Source organism: Chiloscyllium plagiosum, chromosome 10, assembly GCF_004010195.1.
Source record: "Chiloscyllium plagiosum isolate BGI_BamShark_2017 chromosome 10, ASM401019v2, whole genome shotgun sequence".
NCBI classification, from domain to species: Eukaryota; Metazoa; Chordata; class Chondrichthyes; order Orectolobiformes; family Hemiscylliidae; genus Chiloscyllium; species Chiloscyllium plagiosum.
This window is the reverse complement of record NC_057719.1, coordinates 39,381,489-39,399,251: the sequence shown is the minus strand read 5'-3', so window position 1 is coordinate 39,399,251 and position 17,763 is coordinate 39,381,489. Positions and strand designations below refer to the sequence as shown.

General features: G+C 42.4%; 1 protein-coding gene across 3 annotated transcripts; it reads right to left on the bottom strand.

Moving 5' to 3' along the window:
• Nucleotides 1–305: 305 nt before the first annotated feature.
• On the bottom strand, nucleotides 306–8,005 carry eif5 (eukaryotic translation initiation factor 5). 3 transcript variants are annotated; one of them, XM_043697484.1, is made up of 12 exons: nucleotides 7,909–8,005; nucleotides 7,615–7,773; nucleotides 6,490–6,769; nucleotides 6,330–6,411; nucleotides 4,698–4,870; nucleotides 3,496–3,607; nucleotides 3,284–3,408; nucleotides 2,788–2,949; nucleotides 1,909–2,070; nucleotides 1,504–1,668; nucleotides 956–1,093; nucleotides 306–726 (listed from the first exon to the last, which is right to left on the bottom strand). In XM_043697484.1, the coding sequence occupies exons 3-12, from the start codon at nucleotides 6,559–6,561 to the stop codon at nucleotides 631–633; spliced, it is 1,287 nt and encodes a 428-aa protein (XP_043553419.1). In that variant the 5' UTR covers nucleotides 6,562–6,769; nucleotides 7,615–7,773; nucleotides 7,909–8,005; the 3' UTR covers nucleotides 306–630. The 3 variants fall into 3 exon arrangements, with proteins under 3 accessions (XP_043553419.1, XP_043553418.1, XP_043553420.1); XM_043697483.1 differs by lacking the exon at nucleotides 7,909–8,005 and having other exon boundaries at nucleotides 7,615–7,892; XM_043697485.1 differs by lacking the exons at nucleotides 7,615–7,773; nucleotides 7,909–8,005 and adding an exon at nucleotides 7,307–7,608.
• Between the last annotated feature and the right edge of the window lie 9,758 nt (nucleotides 8,006–17,763).

Genomic DNA, 17,763 nt, shown 5'->3' with positions numbered 1-17,763 from the left:
AACACACATACACAGGTAAGTTAAGTGGGTGAGAGCACTCAGACTCTGCAAAAAAGTTCACCCATCATCCAAAAGACAAATATATTGCACAGGAAATGTGTAATTAAATGGACTGTTTCTTACCTCACTACAAACTGCTTAAATCATGAAGCACTCAATAGCAGTATACTCTTACATATAGTTAGGCAGTTGAAGCAATAGCCTCCACATCCAGTGAAGCAGTTCAGATTTTAATAGGGAATTAAAACCTGAAACTTGTTTGACAAGTTATATTTATATACTGAATAAAAACCCAGGTGCTGGTATGCAGAACACAAACCCCTTTAATTTGTAATTTACATCCCTGTAGAAATGCATAGTAAATGCTGAAGTGTTACCCAATAGCAACAAGAGAAAATGTATAGACAAATAAAAAAAAATTTGCAGGACCAGTCTACCATTTAGACTTTGGACATGCTGTCAGTTCCTAACTGGTAGGGAGGCGATGGTGAAGTGTTACTAGAGTCATATTGGAGAATTTGACTAGCAGAGTCCGAATTCAGCAACTGCCGTTTAAACACAGCAATTTCTTCGTTACTGACTGCTCTGCTGCAAGATTTATGGGTTGATTTTGTCCCCTGCAAGAATACATCAAATAGCATCAATATCTATATCCTCTTCCTCTTTTGTCTTAATGGGTTTCAGAGTTTCCACTTTCAGTTCTCTTGCAGAGCTATCGTAAACCACCTGTAAAATAAACAGGATTTGTTTAATGAATGCAACACACCCACATTATGCATAAAATCCCAGATTTCTCCAAATTAGAGCTGCCAAAACCAAAAAAAAAATTGGATAGATGTACTAGATCAAAGGGTACATTGACAACTGAAATCAACACTTAGTACACATTGGAGCACTAGTGTTCTAACTTCATAAGTTAGAAGGGAACTAAGATAGTTATAATTTAAATATTTACCTCCACATCTTTCTCCTCTTCAGATTCCTCCTCTTCCTCTTCAGATTCCTCTTCAGCTTCTTTTAGCCACTTAATAAATGGATCTGCCTTTGCATGTATCTCTTTGGCAAGTTCTTTGGGGACATACTTCTTGGATACCTTGCATACAATAAAAATTCTAGTTAAATCAGAACTAAACATCAATACTGAAACCCATACACAATGTTAAGCTACTAGTTTTTTTTTAAGTATTAGACTTCAGATTGCAGAACCTTGACTAAGAACAAACAAGGTGCATAGAATTAGTCACCTCTAACTCAAAAAAGTCAGACTAGGAATTCTCAAACTTTAAAATTGAGATTTTCACTCAACTACCCTTGAAATTGAACGGATGTCATTCAGCCAAATTCTCAATGGCTCTTAATTTCAAATACAGAATACTGATAAACAATCCATTAATTGCCAGTGCATAGTAGTACATCCACCCCAACTTTTTCCATCAATTTTTACAAAAACCCAATACATATCAACATTCAGCCAAAAATAGTTTTCACATTTGTTCAACTTACTTTCTCAGCCCAGGCAAGAATAACCTCTTCTTCCAAGAGATCAGCATCATAAAGCTGCTTCAATACATGTGGAACTCTGGGCAGCAGTTGGTCCCGATGTATTTTCACCAGACACTCAAAGCCACCGAGTAAATACTTCTGAGCCTTTTTATTACCATGGCAGAACTGTCAAGTGAACAGTTTGTAAGGCAGTGTTAATCTAAAGTTTTTTAAAAACGAATTTCTGGAGATACTCCATTCCAGCAACACCTATGAAGCAAAAGCAGTTAGGGTTGATTCCAGGGAACTTTCAGACCCACCATCTGCCTTCTCTCCATGGATGCTGCCAGACTGGTGGAGTTTCTCCAGCCATGTCAGATTTCTAGCATCTGAAGATTTGTTCAGTTGGAGGGAAAAACTACTTACACGTAGAAAGTGCCGTTTATATTTCTTGATCTGATCTCGTATGTTCTCATCAAAAAGCAGTTCACTTAGTATGAGAGGGCCCATAGCTATTACATCCAGTCTTTCAGCTTCTGATCGAAGATCTTTATCAGCAGAATCAATAATGCCCTCTTCCTTCTTTTTCTGCATTTTAGATATCACAGCAAAAGTTAGCAAGTTGATAAGATTTCAGACTTTCAATAATCTCTGTTCAGAAATCAAGCGAAGTCAATAAAGCTTGTTATAGCTAATGCACCCACACATGGGAGAAGAGGAACCAAACTTAAAGGCAAATTTCCATAATTGGTATTAGATCAGAGTGATTCTAAACCCAACTTCTGTACAGCCTATATAAATACTTATTGTTCATGCTTGCCTTTAGTCAGAGCATCAAGTCCTGGAGTTGGGATGTCATTATGATACAGCTATACAAAGCCATAATTTGAATACTGCATACAGTTCTGGTCAACCTGCTACAGGATGTTATTAAACTGCAAAAGGGAGCAAAATTTTTTTTACTATGTTGCCAAGACTGGAGTATTTGAGTTAAGGCGAGGCTTATTTGGAATGATAAAGGAAATAGTAGAGACAGGTACAACACAGCATTTAAAAAACATTTGGACAGGTACATGGATAGGAAACATTGAGGGATATGGGCCAAAACATAGGCAAAAAGGGATAGTTCAGTTTAGGAAACCTGGTTAGCATGGATGAGTGGGGATGAAAAGCCAGTTTCTCTGCTGCATAGACTCTACTTAAGTCTCTAAATGGAAACCATGAGAAAGTTAGACTTTGAATTTCAGAAGCAAAGCCATAAACTCAGGGGCCAATATATTTGAAGATGCAGGACATAATGAATACCTTGACAAAGTTGTAGAATAAGTTCACTCTTTCCTCTAATGTTTTTCCCAGATCATCACTGAGTGTCAAGTTTTTGGCATGCTCACTGATTTCACCCATTCGACGCCTCTGGGCTTCCTCTGTAGTTTCTTCACACCAATCATCGTCATCATCTTCACCATCCTAACGGAGAAGTGGGTTAATAGATTAACTTTTCCCCCTCCAGAGACTCTATGAACATCAAGCAGTTTAACTAAAATTGTGTGCAAGCCAAGCAGCCAAAGTGGTAGGTCTGGTTGAGGAAGTGTTTAGGATCCAGACTGTATTGCTCACAAGCAGCATATTCAAATCAGCTTCCAAAAAAAAAATTGGATAAAACATTTGGAAAAAAAAACAAGCCAGTAAAGGAGAAAGGAGAACAATAAGGAGTGTAACTTGTTAAATTGTCAAGAACTAGCAGCTGAAATAGCCTGTCTGGGATGTTCTGCAAATTCTTATGTACAAGGTGAAGATTTACCACTGCTTCTGGTGCATCAAACTCATTGTGGGTGGATGATTCTGAATTAGGTACTGATCCATTCTCCTTGTCTTTACCCTTTTTGGTTTTCTTCTCTTTCTTGGCTGAGCCACCATCTCCATTTTCTGGAACACATTATGTAAATATCTTAATTACTGCTGGATTTCAGCTTTGCAACTCAAATGGTAAAGAAAAACAAACACTACACTTACCAGGTGGATTTTTAAGAATGAACGTGCAGAGTTTGTGGCGTGTGTCAAGCATGCCTCTGTATCCACAGGCTTTACAGGAAATACCAATAGTTTGTTTCTTTGGATTGACATGCTGAAAAATTAAGATCACATCTTTGTTAAATTTGAAAAACTGCAGGTCATGTACAGTTTACAAAACTCCATTTAAACCAAGGAGAAAAAAGTAACTGGGTTCAAGTCTATGTCTAAAGGTTTAATGTTGGATATTCTGCAAGTCTAATAGAAGTATTATAATTCTCTGCCTGCTACCTATTTACATCAGCTCAGTAACAACTCTCCCCCCCCCCCCATCAAACTAGAGGGGAGAGAAGAAAATTGAAGTCTAAAATAACTTATACTAACGCCACAGTAAACTCAGTACAGGAGTAATGCTGGCAGCTACATGAGGTGTAAACACCTGAACAGCAACCACCTGAATTCAGCAAATGTACTTTTTAGGTTTTGTGGGCACAGGAGGCAATGAAAATTATACTCATGTTGAGTTTGAAAATCAGTGCAGAGCCAAAAGTAGTTAGAAGATCTGTTTCTCAAGTTTGCTTCAAGCTTTCATTGGAAAGCTTCAGGTCACAATAGCAAGCACTAAAGTAGAAGATTAAAAAAAGTAAAAAACTTGGGTCCATGCCTGTGGCCTCAACAGGGATATGGTGCAGTGACTAGTCTGTTAACTGGATCATTGAACAGCAGTAACTGTATGCTTAAAAAGTACAAACTGTCACTTGGGAGGAAAAAGGTTAGTCTTCCTTCTCCCAAAAATGACAAAAGCCCTTTTGAAATACTGGAGGACATGGCTGTGGCATCATGCTGTGGCTGGTGAGGAACAAATTGGCAGAAGATTGAAGAGGGCCTTGAAGGTGTCAGTACATGAAGTCTATTAGACATGATAGTGGCCTGCCAACATTAGGCAGAAATCCTCAAATGGAGATGAACAGCATGGCAGGCTGCAAAGACAGAAGAACTGAATGAATAAAATGCACAGGTTTGTGGAGCTTGTGATAGACACTGGCAAATTGAAAACATTCAAACCTACAGACAAAGTGACAAACTGCACCAAGCTTTTCAAGAGACCCCTACCCTCAAAATGGTTTTAATCATGCTCCATGTAAAGCTAGAAAAAAAAGTGTTCTGTACTGACCAACAGTATTTCATACTTACTGAACACTCACCAGGTCAGTTTCAGGATTCTCACACTCATTACAAAGGACAAATTTCCTAATGAATCCATCCAGCATGTCTTGCAGCTTATTCGCCTCATGAGATCCATTCACAATATAACGGTCATTCTTTGAATCAAACTGGGTCTGAGCTCCCAGCTCACAACCAAAAAACTTGGTGGGATCTAAGATTTTAAACAAAAATGTTCAAATCAAAACATTACAGAATTAGTAAAATTTTCAACTTTTAATATCCAGTGATCATCAAGCTCAGCCAAAATAAGATAGTACAGCTGACTTTTGCATTGTTTCAGCAACCAGCATTTACCACCTGCAAATCACAGATTTAATTCAGTGATCTCATTTTCTGCACCAGGACAGTCCGACGACTAGGGTTTGGCATTAGATGAAAGGACTAACTGCAATCAAAAGTACCTCAATTTTTTTGCAGCAGACCTCATTTTCCCCAAATTACATAATCTAAAAAAAAAAATGAAGTGGACAAAGTGACTTTATGCCTCAGCAATTCAGCTATTAAAACCTAGATATAAGTACATGTAGTGCTGGGATTGTTTATTTAAAAAGGGTGCAATGGATTTATGGTTTGAGAAAGCTGTACAGATGTGCTCCATAGTACATACAGCCGAAGATAACCTCAATTCTTATATTTATAACCGACAGCCAAATATCTAGTTATTTCACCATGTAAAGAATAAAGCAGATTTCATTAAATCCCTTCATTATTTTGGGAAAATATGCCCTTATTCATCACCTCCCTTCAGGGTGGAATAAGCTCCAAGACAGATATTGAAATTCAATGTTTTTGTTTTAAAAGGCTGATTCAGAACAGCTCAATGGGAAATTCTACAGAAAATGCAGATTTAATAAGCCATTGTTATGTGGTGGGCTTCAACCAAAAAGAATGTTGTGAAACCTGAAATGGTTCAGAAAAGATTTACAAGGAGGCTGCCAGGGTTGGAAGATTTGAGCTATAGGGAGAGGTTGAATAGGCTGGGACAGTTTTTTTCCTGGAATGGATGCTAAGGGATGACCTTATAGAAGTTTATAAAATCACAAGGGGCATGGATAAGATGAAGAGACACGATCATTTCTCTGGGTTGGAAGAGTCCAGAACTAGAGGGCATAGGTTTAGGGTGAGGTGAAAGATATAAAAGGGATCTAAGAGACAACTTTTTCACAGAGGGTGGTACCTGTATGAAATGAGCTGCCAGAGGAAGTGTTGGAGGCTGGTACAATTATAGCATTAAAAATACATCTGGATGGGTGTATGATCAGGAAAGATTTAGAGGGATATGGGCCAAATGGTGACAAATGCCACTTGATTAGGTCAAGATATCTGGCTGACATGGACAAGTTGGACCAAAGGGCCCTTTCCCATGCTGCACATATCTACATTACACTCTCCAACACTATTGTCAACTGTTGGAATTTTTCATTAAAATAACCAGATGGCACAAGTGGTCAGACTAGCTACCTATTTCTAAAATAGAATGAGAGAGATTTTAATAGCTAAAGCTTTTGCATCGGTGTAGAACAGTTAAGAAAGTGAACTGTAATAAAATTTCTAGTTAGAGCTAGACAATGGCATAACCTCTGGCATATGAAGCTAGAATTAATACTTACACGTTGGAGGCCGATTAAGCGCCTTGGCAACATCAACCATGTTGACTATTACTGTCTTTATACCATTCCCTTTGCCCTCGACCTAAGGAAGATTACATTTTAGCTTTTGACAGTCAAGTTCCAAGTTGAAACCAATTCAAACATTTCCAATCACTCTTACCTTAGCAATCAGACGGGGCATTTTGTACCGATAGAATTGGTCAGACACACTGCGGTTGACGTTGACAGCCATTCTGGTTTACTATTAGATTTATGAGTAAAGTGAAAAGATCTTTGAATGGAATTTTTTGGTATCTTCTGTCTGAAGAAGAATGGATGACATAAACAATTGCAAGTGTACTCGGTCTCTGACATGAAAAAGTTTGCGCCACTCAGGCTGCAAGTCCCCCGTTTGTTGGTTAGGTTTCCCCGACACAGGTACCAATGGCTGCGCAACAGCTCTGTGGTGCAAGAGAGAAATAAAGGGTGAGAAATTAAACAAGGTATATTACTTCTCTCATACTCTGCATAGGGACATCTTTGGACTGCAGATTGGAAGTTATAGTTTATAAAGTGTTCTACAATCATTACATTAGATCAATAAAAATTATGTAGCTTTGTTTCCTTAAAACAGGAGAAAGGAAAAGAAGAGTTAAAAATACAAGCACCTCTCCTAACACAGATGGATTTAATACATAAGTGTTCACCTCAGTCACATATTCAAAGTTTGTGACAAATACAAAGTACTCATCTATAGTTGTATAGATGAAAAAAAAATGCACTTGAGCCAATGGCACGAACCAACACTAACGAGAGTAATAAACGATCAGCCAGGTGGCATTTTGGTGACAAGGGGGTTTATTGAGAAGGAGGCGGCAGCCAAGCGCTGAGTCATCGCCTGATGCAGCAACCCAGCGTCCGCAACACGTGAGTCACTGCCCAGCACTACCATGCGCAATGCACACTTTGCAGGGCAGCGAAAAAAATATTCCACTCACCTCAGTGGAGCACTTCTGAGCGACTACCCATCGACGGGCATTCAAGGAGAAACAAGGTTGCGAGATTGCAACACTCGGGAGGGGCCCACCATAGTATATCAGTACAAGCCAGGACCATCCGACCAAGTGGCGCAGACTGCGTCACACGGTCATGGAGGGAGGGAGGGAGGGATCACTCAGTTCCAGCCGGGCCGCACGGCGCCATTTTGAGAAACCCCTCATCCAGTTTTCCCAACACGTTTCAGCTATCACCCATCCACCTAACCGCACCCCAAGTTAAATTAGCTACCTTATACGGAGAACCTTACCGTTTTCACAAAACAAAGACATAAACACAAGCCTAATCACTCTTGGATATAGGTGAACTACTGGACGGCACGTAACGGTGCCGAGACGCCGAACTCCTTCTGTGCGCAACAAATAAAAAAAGCCCGTCGGTGGAGCGAGACGCCCTCGTTTGCGGCAATCTGTGAGCGAGAAAAATCACAAAGTCAACGTGAATCCCAAACGTTCCCAATTGCCGCCTTAATTCTTGCAATTTGGCCCGACTAAATTATTTTAACAAGCTCGCCCTCCCGCTCTACTCCCTCCACCACGCTCACCTCCACGACGTTTGCCCCACCACCCACAAAAAAAAAACGCCTTTCTATATCGACGCCAGTTCGTGACGGTGCAACCTAGCTTGATAGCATGCTAAACCCGCCTCCAGCCCGTGCTACGATTGGCTGTTGCTCAGCTACTGGTTTGCTCATTGGAAAGCCGTGGCTGCGGCTTTTGTTGTACGTGTTTCAGCGGCTAGTCATTCAGTGTGACGCCAACGCGCAAGGTTGTGAAGTTTGGTTGAGGTGAACGCGTGTAGGCGTTGGTGATCTCGCGAGAGCGGACTGGTGTGTCGGTTGGCTGAGCAGTTGGCAGGGTTGAAGCTGATTGCATCATGAGAGAGGTTGTGAAATTGAGAGCCATTGTCTCTGCTGCTGGGTGAAACGGGTCAGTTTAAGTTTCTAGAAGAATCGGCTGCAGCGTGGTCGTGTTTCCAGCAGTTATATAAACAGTAAAGATGCAGAGTGCGCATCAATTTTTATTTCGTCTGCTTGAGATTGTGTATCGATCACAGTATATGTTAATAATTGCGGGAGAAAAACGATAGGGATTGATATCTGCATTTATATAGCGACTTTCACAATCTCAAAGAGACTTGACAGATGATGAAGTCCGTTTGAAATGAAGTTTCTGCAGTTATATATAGAAACATATTAGTGAACAAATAGTTCACGACCAGTTATGCGGCGATAAATAATAAATAAAGAACTCTCGTCCTCTAAATAATACACCATGCGATCTTTCACATGCATTTATGAAAGCAAATGGGCTCATTTTCAGATTTAAAAAAAGCTGAACACGTTTGACAGTGTAGCAACAAACCGTATAGATTATGTACTCGAGCGGGGTTCTGTCTAATCACAAATAACACTGACTGAAATTCCGTGTTTTGGCAATGGACTCCAATGAATTTGTGGAGTGCAGAGTACAGAGGAGGAAATGTTGGATGTCTCGAAACGCATAAAAGTGGATAAATTCCCAGGACCTGATGTGGTGTACCCTAGAACTCTGTGGGTATCTAGGGAAGTGATTGCTGGGCTTCTTGCTGAGATATTTGTATCCTGGATAGTCACAGGTGAGGTGCTGGAAGACTGGAGGTTGGCTAACGTGGTGCCACTGTTTAAGAAAGGTGGTAAGGACAAGCCAGAGAACTGCAGACCAGTAAGCCTGATGTCAGCGGTGGGAAAGTTGTTGGAGGGAATCCTGAGGGACAGGATGTACATGTATTTGGAAAGGCAAAGATTGATTACGGATAGTCAAAATGGCTTTGTGCGTGGGAAATCATGTCTAACAAACTTGATTGAGCTTTTTAAGGAAGTAACAAAGAGGATTGATGAGAGTAGAGCAGTGGATGTGATCTATATAGACTTCAGTAAGGTGTTTGACAAGGTTCCACATGGGAGACTGATTGGCAAGGTTAGATCTCATGGAAGGAGAAAGTGAGGTCTGCAGATGCTGGAGATCAGAGATGAAAATGTGTTGCTGGAAAAGCGCAGCAGGTCAGGCAGCATCCAGGGAACAAGAGAATCGACGTTTCGGGCATAAGCCCTTCTTCAGGAAGAAGGGCTTATGCCCGAAACGTCGATTCTCCTGTTCCCTGGATGCTGCCTGACCTGCTGCGCTTTTCCAGCAACACATTTTAGATCTCATGGAATACAGGTAGAACTCGCTATTTGGATACAGAATTGGCTCAAAGGTAGAAGGCAGAGGTAGTGGTAGAGAGTTGTTTTTCAGACTGGAGGCCTGTGACCAGTGGAGTGCCACAAGGATCTGTGCTGGGTCCACTACTTTTCATCATTTGTATAAATGATCTGGAAGTGAGAATAAGAGGTAAAGTTAGTAAGTTTGCTGGTGACACCAAAATTGGAGATGTAGTGGACAGCGAAGAAGGTTACCTCAGATTACAACAGGATCTTGATCAGATGGGCCAATGTGCTGAGAAGTGGCAGATGGAGCTTAATTTAAATAAATATAAGGTGCTGCATTTTGGGAAAGCAAATCTTAGCAGGACTTATACACTTAATGGTAAGGTACTAGGGAGTGTTGCTGAACAAAGAGACCTTGGAGTGCAGGTTTATGGCTACTTGGAGGTGGAGTTGTGGGTGGATGGGATAGTGAAGAAGGCGTTTGGTATACTTTCCTTTGTTGGTCAGAGTATTGAGTGCGGTGTTTGGGGGTGGTGTTGCGGCTGTGCAGGGCATTGGTTGGGCCACTGTTGGAGTATTGCGTGTGGTTCTGGTCTCCTTCCTATCGGGGGTTGTTGTGAAGCTTGGAGGGGGTTTGTAGGGATGTTGCCAGGATTGGAGAATTTGGGCTATTGGGAGGGGTTGAATGGGCTGGGGCTGTTTTCTCTGGAATGTAGGGGGCTGAGGGGTGACCTTATGGAGGTTTGTGAAATTGTAGGGGGCATGGATGGGATGGATGACAGAGTCTTTTCCCTGGGGTTGGGGAGTCCAGAACTGGAAGGCATGGGTTTGGGGTGAGATGGGAAAGATGTGGGGAGACATGGGGGGCAGATTTTTCACTCGGAGGATGATGCCTGTGTGGAATGGGCTGCCGGAGGAGGTGGTGGTGGCTGGTGCAGTTGCAACATTTGGAGGGCAACTTGATGGGTATATGAGTCGGTGGAGGGGGGTGGTTTGGAGGGATGTGTGCCGGGAGCTGGCAGGTGGGACTAGATTGGGTTGGGATATCTGGTCAGCATGGATGAGTTGGACCGAAAGATCTGTTTCCGTGCTGTACAACTCTATGACTGAGTATTTTTCAACAAAATGAGCTGCCAGAGGAAGTGGTGGAGGCTAGTACAATTATAGCATTTAAGAAGCGACTTTATGGGTACATGATTATGAAGAATTTAGAGGGATACGGGCCAAATGCTGGCAAATAGGACAAGATTAGGTTAGGATATCTGCTCAGCATGAACAAGTTGGACCTAAGGGTCTGTTTTCTGTGCTGTACATCTCTGTGACTGTAAATACTATCAGGTTGGACCTGGTTAGGTACTAAAGATTTTGAACCTTTTATTCTTTCCCAGGATGTGGGTTTCACTGGCAAGGCCATTATTTGTTGCACATCCCTAACTGCACTTGAACTGACTTGCTTGCTAGGCCATATCAGAGTGCAGTTAAGAGACTGCGTTGCCATGGATTTGGAGTCACTTGTAGCCAGAGCAGATAAGGATGGTAGATTTCCTTCCTGAAAGTACTTCAAGTGAACCAGGTTTTTACAATACTTGTCAATACTTAAAAATGGTTACAGTAATTTGAGAGCAACCTTTAGATTCCAGGTTTAGTAATTAAGTTCAGTTGCTATTGTTGGAGTTGAACACATCTGTATTAGCTAGGCATCTGGAGTACTAGTGCCATATGCTCCCATGTCCCCTGAATTATATGTTATATAGTTGAAAAATGTATAGTATTAACAAGCAGGAGGCTGGAAGAACTCAGCAGGCAGCATCAGGAGGTGAAAAAGTCAACGTTTCGGGTGCGACCCTTTTTCAGGACTGAGTGGGTGGGAAGGGTACTGGGTGCAGAGAGGGGTGGAGTGGTGAGGTAGGGATGTGTGAACACAGATAGTGAGTATGACCTGATTGGTTAATGAAAGGAATTAATCCAGTTGGTAGCTGGAAGGAAGGGTTGGTCAGAACAATGGAAGGGAGGGGTAGGGGCAGGGGCAAGGGCAAGGGCTAGAAAGGGAGTTGGGGGATAGGAAGGACGGTTATTTCAAATTGGAGAACTCAATGTTGAATCCTCTGAGCTATAGGCTGCCCAGGCAGAAGATGAAGTGTTTTTCCTCCAATTTGCGATCTGATTCACTGTGGCAATGGAAGAGGCTGAGGATGGTCATGTCAGAAAGGGAGTGGGAGGGCGAATTAAAATGGGTGGTGACCAGGAGGCCAGGCTGGCCCCTGTGGGCCTGGCTGAGATGCTTGACGAAACATGGCCTGAGTTTATGTTTGGTCTCCCTAATGTACAGAATACCACTTCGGGAGCACCGGATACAGAAAACTAGATTGAAGGAGAAGCAGGTGAACCTCTGTCTCATCTGGAAGAACTATTTGGGGCCCTGAATGGAGATAAGGGGTAGTGTGTGCCAGCATGTTTTGCATCTTTTCCGGTTGCCGGGGAAGGTACCAGGGATTTTGGTGGGGGGAGGGGGAGTGGAGCAGGGGTGGTGTTGGTTAGTGGGAAGAGTAACACAAACCAAAGATTAGCAAAGGGAACCGTTGCGTTGGGTGGGAGGGAAACATGTTCTTGGTGGTTGGGTCTAACTGGAGTTGGCGGAAGTGCTTAAGAATGATACATTGGATGTGGAGAATGGTGGGGTGGTGGGAGAGGACAAGGGTGAGGTGGAGGGTGGTTTAGAGTAGTGGAGTGGAGAATGGAGGAGGTGCAGTGAAGGGTTGTCTACATGATGGGGGAGGGGAAAGAAGCATTTTCAAAATAGGTGGACATCTGGGATGTTTGGGAGTGGAATGTCTCGTCTGAGCAAATGCGACAGAGGCTGAGGAATTGGGAAAATGGGATGGAGTTCTTGCAGGATAGTGGATGAGAGGAGTAGTCCAGGTAGTTGAGGGAGTCTGTGGGTTTATAGTAAATGCCCAACTGTAGACTGTTGACGAAAATGGAAACAAAGAGGTCAAGAAAGGGGAGGGAGCTGTCTGAGATAGACCAAGTGAATTTAAGGGCAGGGCGGAAGTTGAAGACGAAATTGATGAATTGCTCCAGTTCAGCCTGGGTGCAGGATGCAGCACTGATGCAGTCATCGATGCAATGGTGGAAGAGTTAGGGCACGGTACCTGTGTAGGTACCAAAGAGGGACTATTCGACATAGCCAACAAAGATGCAAGCATAGCTGGGGAAGGAGCAACGCTCCAAAAGCTTGTACCTCCAAGTAGACCTATTGGACTATGACTTGGTTTTGTGGGATTTTTAACTTTGTTCACCCAAGTCCAACACTGACACTTCCACATCATGTATATCTATGACTGAATAGAAAGGATTAAAATGAGTAATTTGAATGATTTTCCACTATTTTAACAAAAATAGCTCACCCCTCCCTCCACTCTTGGTGTTTCAATATTCTAATGAAAAAGACATAACATGGAATTGATTTTCCTGCTCCTCGGATACTGCCTGACCTGCTGTGCTTTTCCAGCACCACTCTAATCTAGACTCTGATTTCCAGCATCTGCAGTCCTCACTTTTGCCTATGGAATTGAAGGAGCCAATCGATGTGAGAGAAATGTTTTATATTTCTCTTTCTCTGTGAATATAATGCTGTAATACCATAGTCCCTTTTAACAATTACATAAAACTATATGTTTTGAATGAAAGAGCCCTATTGCAGTTTGTGTCATTAAAATATTTTAAAACTGAACATAATAAATTATAGAGAAACTCTTCCCACTCATGAAAGGAGTGAGAATGAGAGGGAAAAGATTTATAGTAATTTGCATAAGTTGCAAAAGTGACGTGAATTTTTTTTAAAATTCAGCCAGTAATTAAGCTCTGGACTGCACTGTTTGAGATGTAGGCAGGCAGATTCAATCCAAGCAGTCAAAAGGATCTAACTTAAAATGTGCATGGTTAATTGGTGAGAATGGGCAATTCACCCAGTGCCATTTCCCATTTACAGAACCATGATGGCCAAAATGGCCTCTTCATGCTTTGTAAAAATTCTGTCATACACTTAAGTGCAATACCTCGACTAGCTGGATTTGGCCATTTTGCTAAAGCTTTCTCTTCCATTCAGTAAGATATTGGCTGATCTATCTTGGCTTTAACGTTACCTTCTTGACTCCCTATTAATCTCTTCCTGTACAATTTAATAATCTGTGTACCTTAACCTAAAGTGTAATCAATAGCTCAACCATATAGCTCTTGGGCAGGAAATGTGAAAGATTACTTTCTCTCTAGAAAGGGAAAGTATCTTCTCAGCACCTACCCAAGAGCTTTGCAAAGTGCAGGTCATATTCATCAGTGGGCTTACGAGCAGAAACTTTGGCGTCAATGGGTCTTGTAGATCACCAAACACTTACAGATGTGAGTTCCCTTTAAATACCTGAATTGCTTTTAAGGGTGGGCACGGCTTAAATGGCCAATCTTTGAGACCAGTAAAATTAACAGTAAAATTGTAGTTGTTTTTACTTTGAAAAGCTGCAATGTAAACAGCTACACCCAACCACTGTGATGCATCTCTCCTTCCTCCCTACAGCCCAGGTGATGGATACTGTCCATTTGCCTAGATGAGTGCAGTATTAAAAATATTCAAGAAGCTTGACACAATCCAGAAAAAGTAGCCCACTTGATCGGCATTACATCCACAAACATTCTGCTTCCTCCACCAATGCTCAGCAGCAGTAATGTGTACTGTCGACAAGATGCAGTGCAGAAATTCACCAAGGTATTTTTGACATCAGTTTCCAAACCCAAGCTCACTACTGTCTAGAAGGACAAGGGCATCCGATAAAGATGGAGGGATTGTCTTTTCAGTAAACAGACTATGACTCTATTTACCAGAATTTAGAAGAATGAGGGGTGATCTGATTGAAACCTTTAGAATTTTTAAAAGGTTTGAAAGGGTAAATGCTGACAGGATGTTTCCCCTCATGGGAGAGTCTAGAACCAGGTGGCCTATAAAGAGGTATTAATTTAAGACTGAGATGAGAAATTTCTTCTCAGCTGGTTGAGTGTCTTTGGAGCTCCTTGCTACTAAGAGTTATGGGGTGGAGTCCTTGTATATATTTAAGGCTGAGATAGATTCTTGATCAGTTGGGGGCTCATGGGTTATAGGGAAAGGGCAGGAAAGTTGACATGAGCCATGATCATATTGAATGGTAGAGCAGGACAATGGGGCTAAATGGTCTAACCCTGCTCCTCTTTCTTATGGTCTGATAGCTACATGGGAACACCACCACTTGCAAGCTGCTCTCCAACTCACTTACCATACTGACTTGGAAATATATCACCATTTCTTCTGTTATGTTAAGATCCTGGAATTCCTTCTGTAATGGCACTGTGGATCCACCTACAGTAAATGGCCAGCTGAGGTTCAAGGAAGCTGATCAAAGGCAGCCATGTACAGACAATAAATATTGGCCCAAACAGCAATGCCCTCATCTAATGAGTGAATGCCAAATATCTCCCTGATAGTATTGGAAGTAGGCCTAATACTAAGGGCACCCTGACCACGGACACCCCAACCCACCGACACATAAATGTATGTTTGACTGCAACCAATGCCCTTCTCTGGTATTGGAGGCTGTCCTTGAGTTATTATGCTGAAATCCTCTGACTGGCTTTTGCATCCGTGGACCTCAGTGAGGACTGCTCTCCTCAGAGTTGAATACAAGTCATTCTGCTATAATAAGGGTTTTGTTAATGTTAATTTGCTATAATAGTGACAAATTGGGGACGCTATAGAGCAAACTTTTAAAGCGTGTACAGGTTATAACATGATTCAGACCCATTAGTTTAAATAATGCTGCTTTTATGCAATTTTCTTATAACACGGGATTGCACAGGAATGGAACTACTGCGTTTTAGCAGAACTGACTGTATGTGGCTGTCTGCTACAGATCCACTGTGTTTGCTGTGTAACCTGTTGGCATGTAGCAGGTATGAGATTGATGTGCAGAGCAAGATGTGCACCCACTAGACTGAAGATTGCTTAGATGCAAGGCAAGCAACTTGGTTGTGTGAGTGCTAATTGGAATAGCAAGGCAAGGCAAGAATGCTGTGATAATGCAGGTAGGCACTCAGTGACCAAGTGCTAAGAGAGCAAATGAGCATCCCTAAGATGCAGCCTAATCCACTTTGAGGGTTGGGTGCTTCTCTGTGTGCAAAGTGTCTCCATTGAAGCATTTGCACTGACAGTATAGAGTAGAAGTGCGAGGAATGTCACAATGGGTTGGCTAGTTCAGAGATGGAAATGTGTTGCTGGAAAAGCGCAGCAGGTCAGGCAGCATCTAGGGAACAGGAGAATCGACGTTTCGGGCATTAGCCCTTCTTCCTGAAGAAGGGCTAATGCCCAAAACGTCGATTCTCCTGTTCCCTAGATGCTGCCTGACCTGCTGCGCTTTTCCAGCAACACATTTCCATCTCTGATCTCCAGCATCTGCAGACCTCACTTTCTCCTGGCTAGTTCAGATGTCAATTTCAATCGAGGAGGAGTACAGTTGGCTGGTGTGATAGATTGGGCCAAGATGTTGTTTCTAGCTGTCGAACATGAAGGTAATTTGGAGCAAGCAGCAAGCTGGATCTGCCAGCTACACATTCTGATTACCTTGTTGAGTTTTGCCCCAGGTCTAGCTTGTTTTGTGAATTTAGTGGAATGGAAGTCTGAATATTAATGAGGTGATTTAGTGGCTTTAAGATGTTTAACAAGCAATAATGATTGTCAACTGGCATCTCACAGCTGGAGCGAATTGATCATGTCATTGAGATGGACATTGCCACATTTGTTGCCCAGTTATGCCACACATGTCACCATAGCCCACACTACTCAGACCTTTGAAAAATTATCTCGATGTGCTGGTATGGCAAAAGCTGGAAATTTTCTAAAGCTAACTGAATGGTCATCTTTTGTGTATCATTCCTATTTCTATGGTTCTAATCATTGTATATTCAAAACTGAAGTTTTCCTAAAGGGAATTGTTACACTGGACTTAGAATAACAGCTGTAATTAAAGTGGACTGTGACATGAATGGTGCCTCAGTAAGATCAGGCAATCATTAACTGTCTGCAACTTCTAAAAACATTTGTTGAAAAGAAATGACTTTCAATGCAAATGTAATCATAGTATTTCTTGCTGCTCTATCTATTGCATTTTTGAAAATAGATTGGGTGCTTGATGACAATAGTGGAAGGATGCACTTTGAAACAACAGACATCTTGAATTCTGACAGGGAGACAGTGATGTAGCGGTAATGTCACTTGACGAGTAATCCAGAGTTCTATATTAATATTCTGGGACAAAAACAGAAATTGTTAGAAAAGCTCAGTAGGTCTGGCAGCATCAGTGGAGAGAAATCAGTTAATGTTTCGGTCCAGTGATCCTTTCCAAATTATAACCATGGATTCAAATCACACCACAGTAGCTGGTGGAATTCAAATTCAGTCAATAAATCTGGAATTGCAAGCTAGTCCCTGAATTCATGCCACATTGTTGTAAATATCCATTGGATTCACAACAAGAACATCCAGCAGAGGGCGTCCAAGAGGGAAAGGCATCACTTCAGCGCTTACATTACAGCCTGGAAGCAGTCACCCGCACTCTAGAGCGGAATGGCATGGGCCTGGTATCAAGGGTCGCTTGAAGTCCAAACGCTACATCACAGCAGTGTTTCCCTCCTTCTCTAAGACAATCCCTCTGCCGCAGCAGACGTGTACTGCCTGCAGGATTTCCCTGGGGCAGGCTACTTCGATGTCACCTTCAGGAGCGTGAAGCAATGTGAGCAGCTCCTGAAGGTCTTCAAAGAAAAGGAAGGGGAGCCGCTGTTCTCCATCTTGTCGGCGGTCCCGTTGTGTGTGCTTCCTGCACAGAGGAGCCGGGTTGTTACAATCCACATGTACAACCCCTACGTGCCAGCAACTGATGTCCTGACGTTCCTGGGAAGATATGTGCAGGTCGAGGGTCAAAGCACCGACGTGGTTGACCCGTTCGGGATCTGGACCAGCAAACGACAGGTCAAGATAACCCTGAGGGTTGACGCCAGTGGGAATATCCTCCACCCACCCTCCAGCTTTGCTACCGGAGGGAGCAGAGGGTACCTGACTTATGCAGGGCAGCCAAAAGTGTGCCGAACCTGTGGGAGGTCAGGCCACATGGCGGCAGACTGCAAGGTCACGATCTG

Bases quoted from the DNA above. Each gene is read 5' to 3' on its own strand.
- eif5 (XM_043697484.1), bottom strand. From the start codon at position 6,561: ATGGCTGTCAACGTCAACCGCAGTGTGTCTGACCAATTCTATCGGTAC. The intron at 2,950-3,283 runs GTAAATCTTCAC...CTTCTCCGTTAG, and splicing joins TTGATGCACCAGAAGCAGTG to GATGGTGAAGATGATGACGA. The intron at 727-955 runs GTAAATATTTAA...TTTATTTTACAG, and splicing joins AAGAGGAGAAAGATGTGGAG to GTGGTTTACGATAGCTCTGC.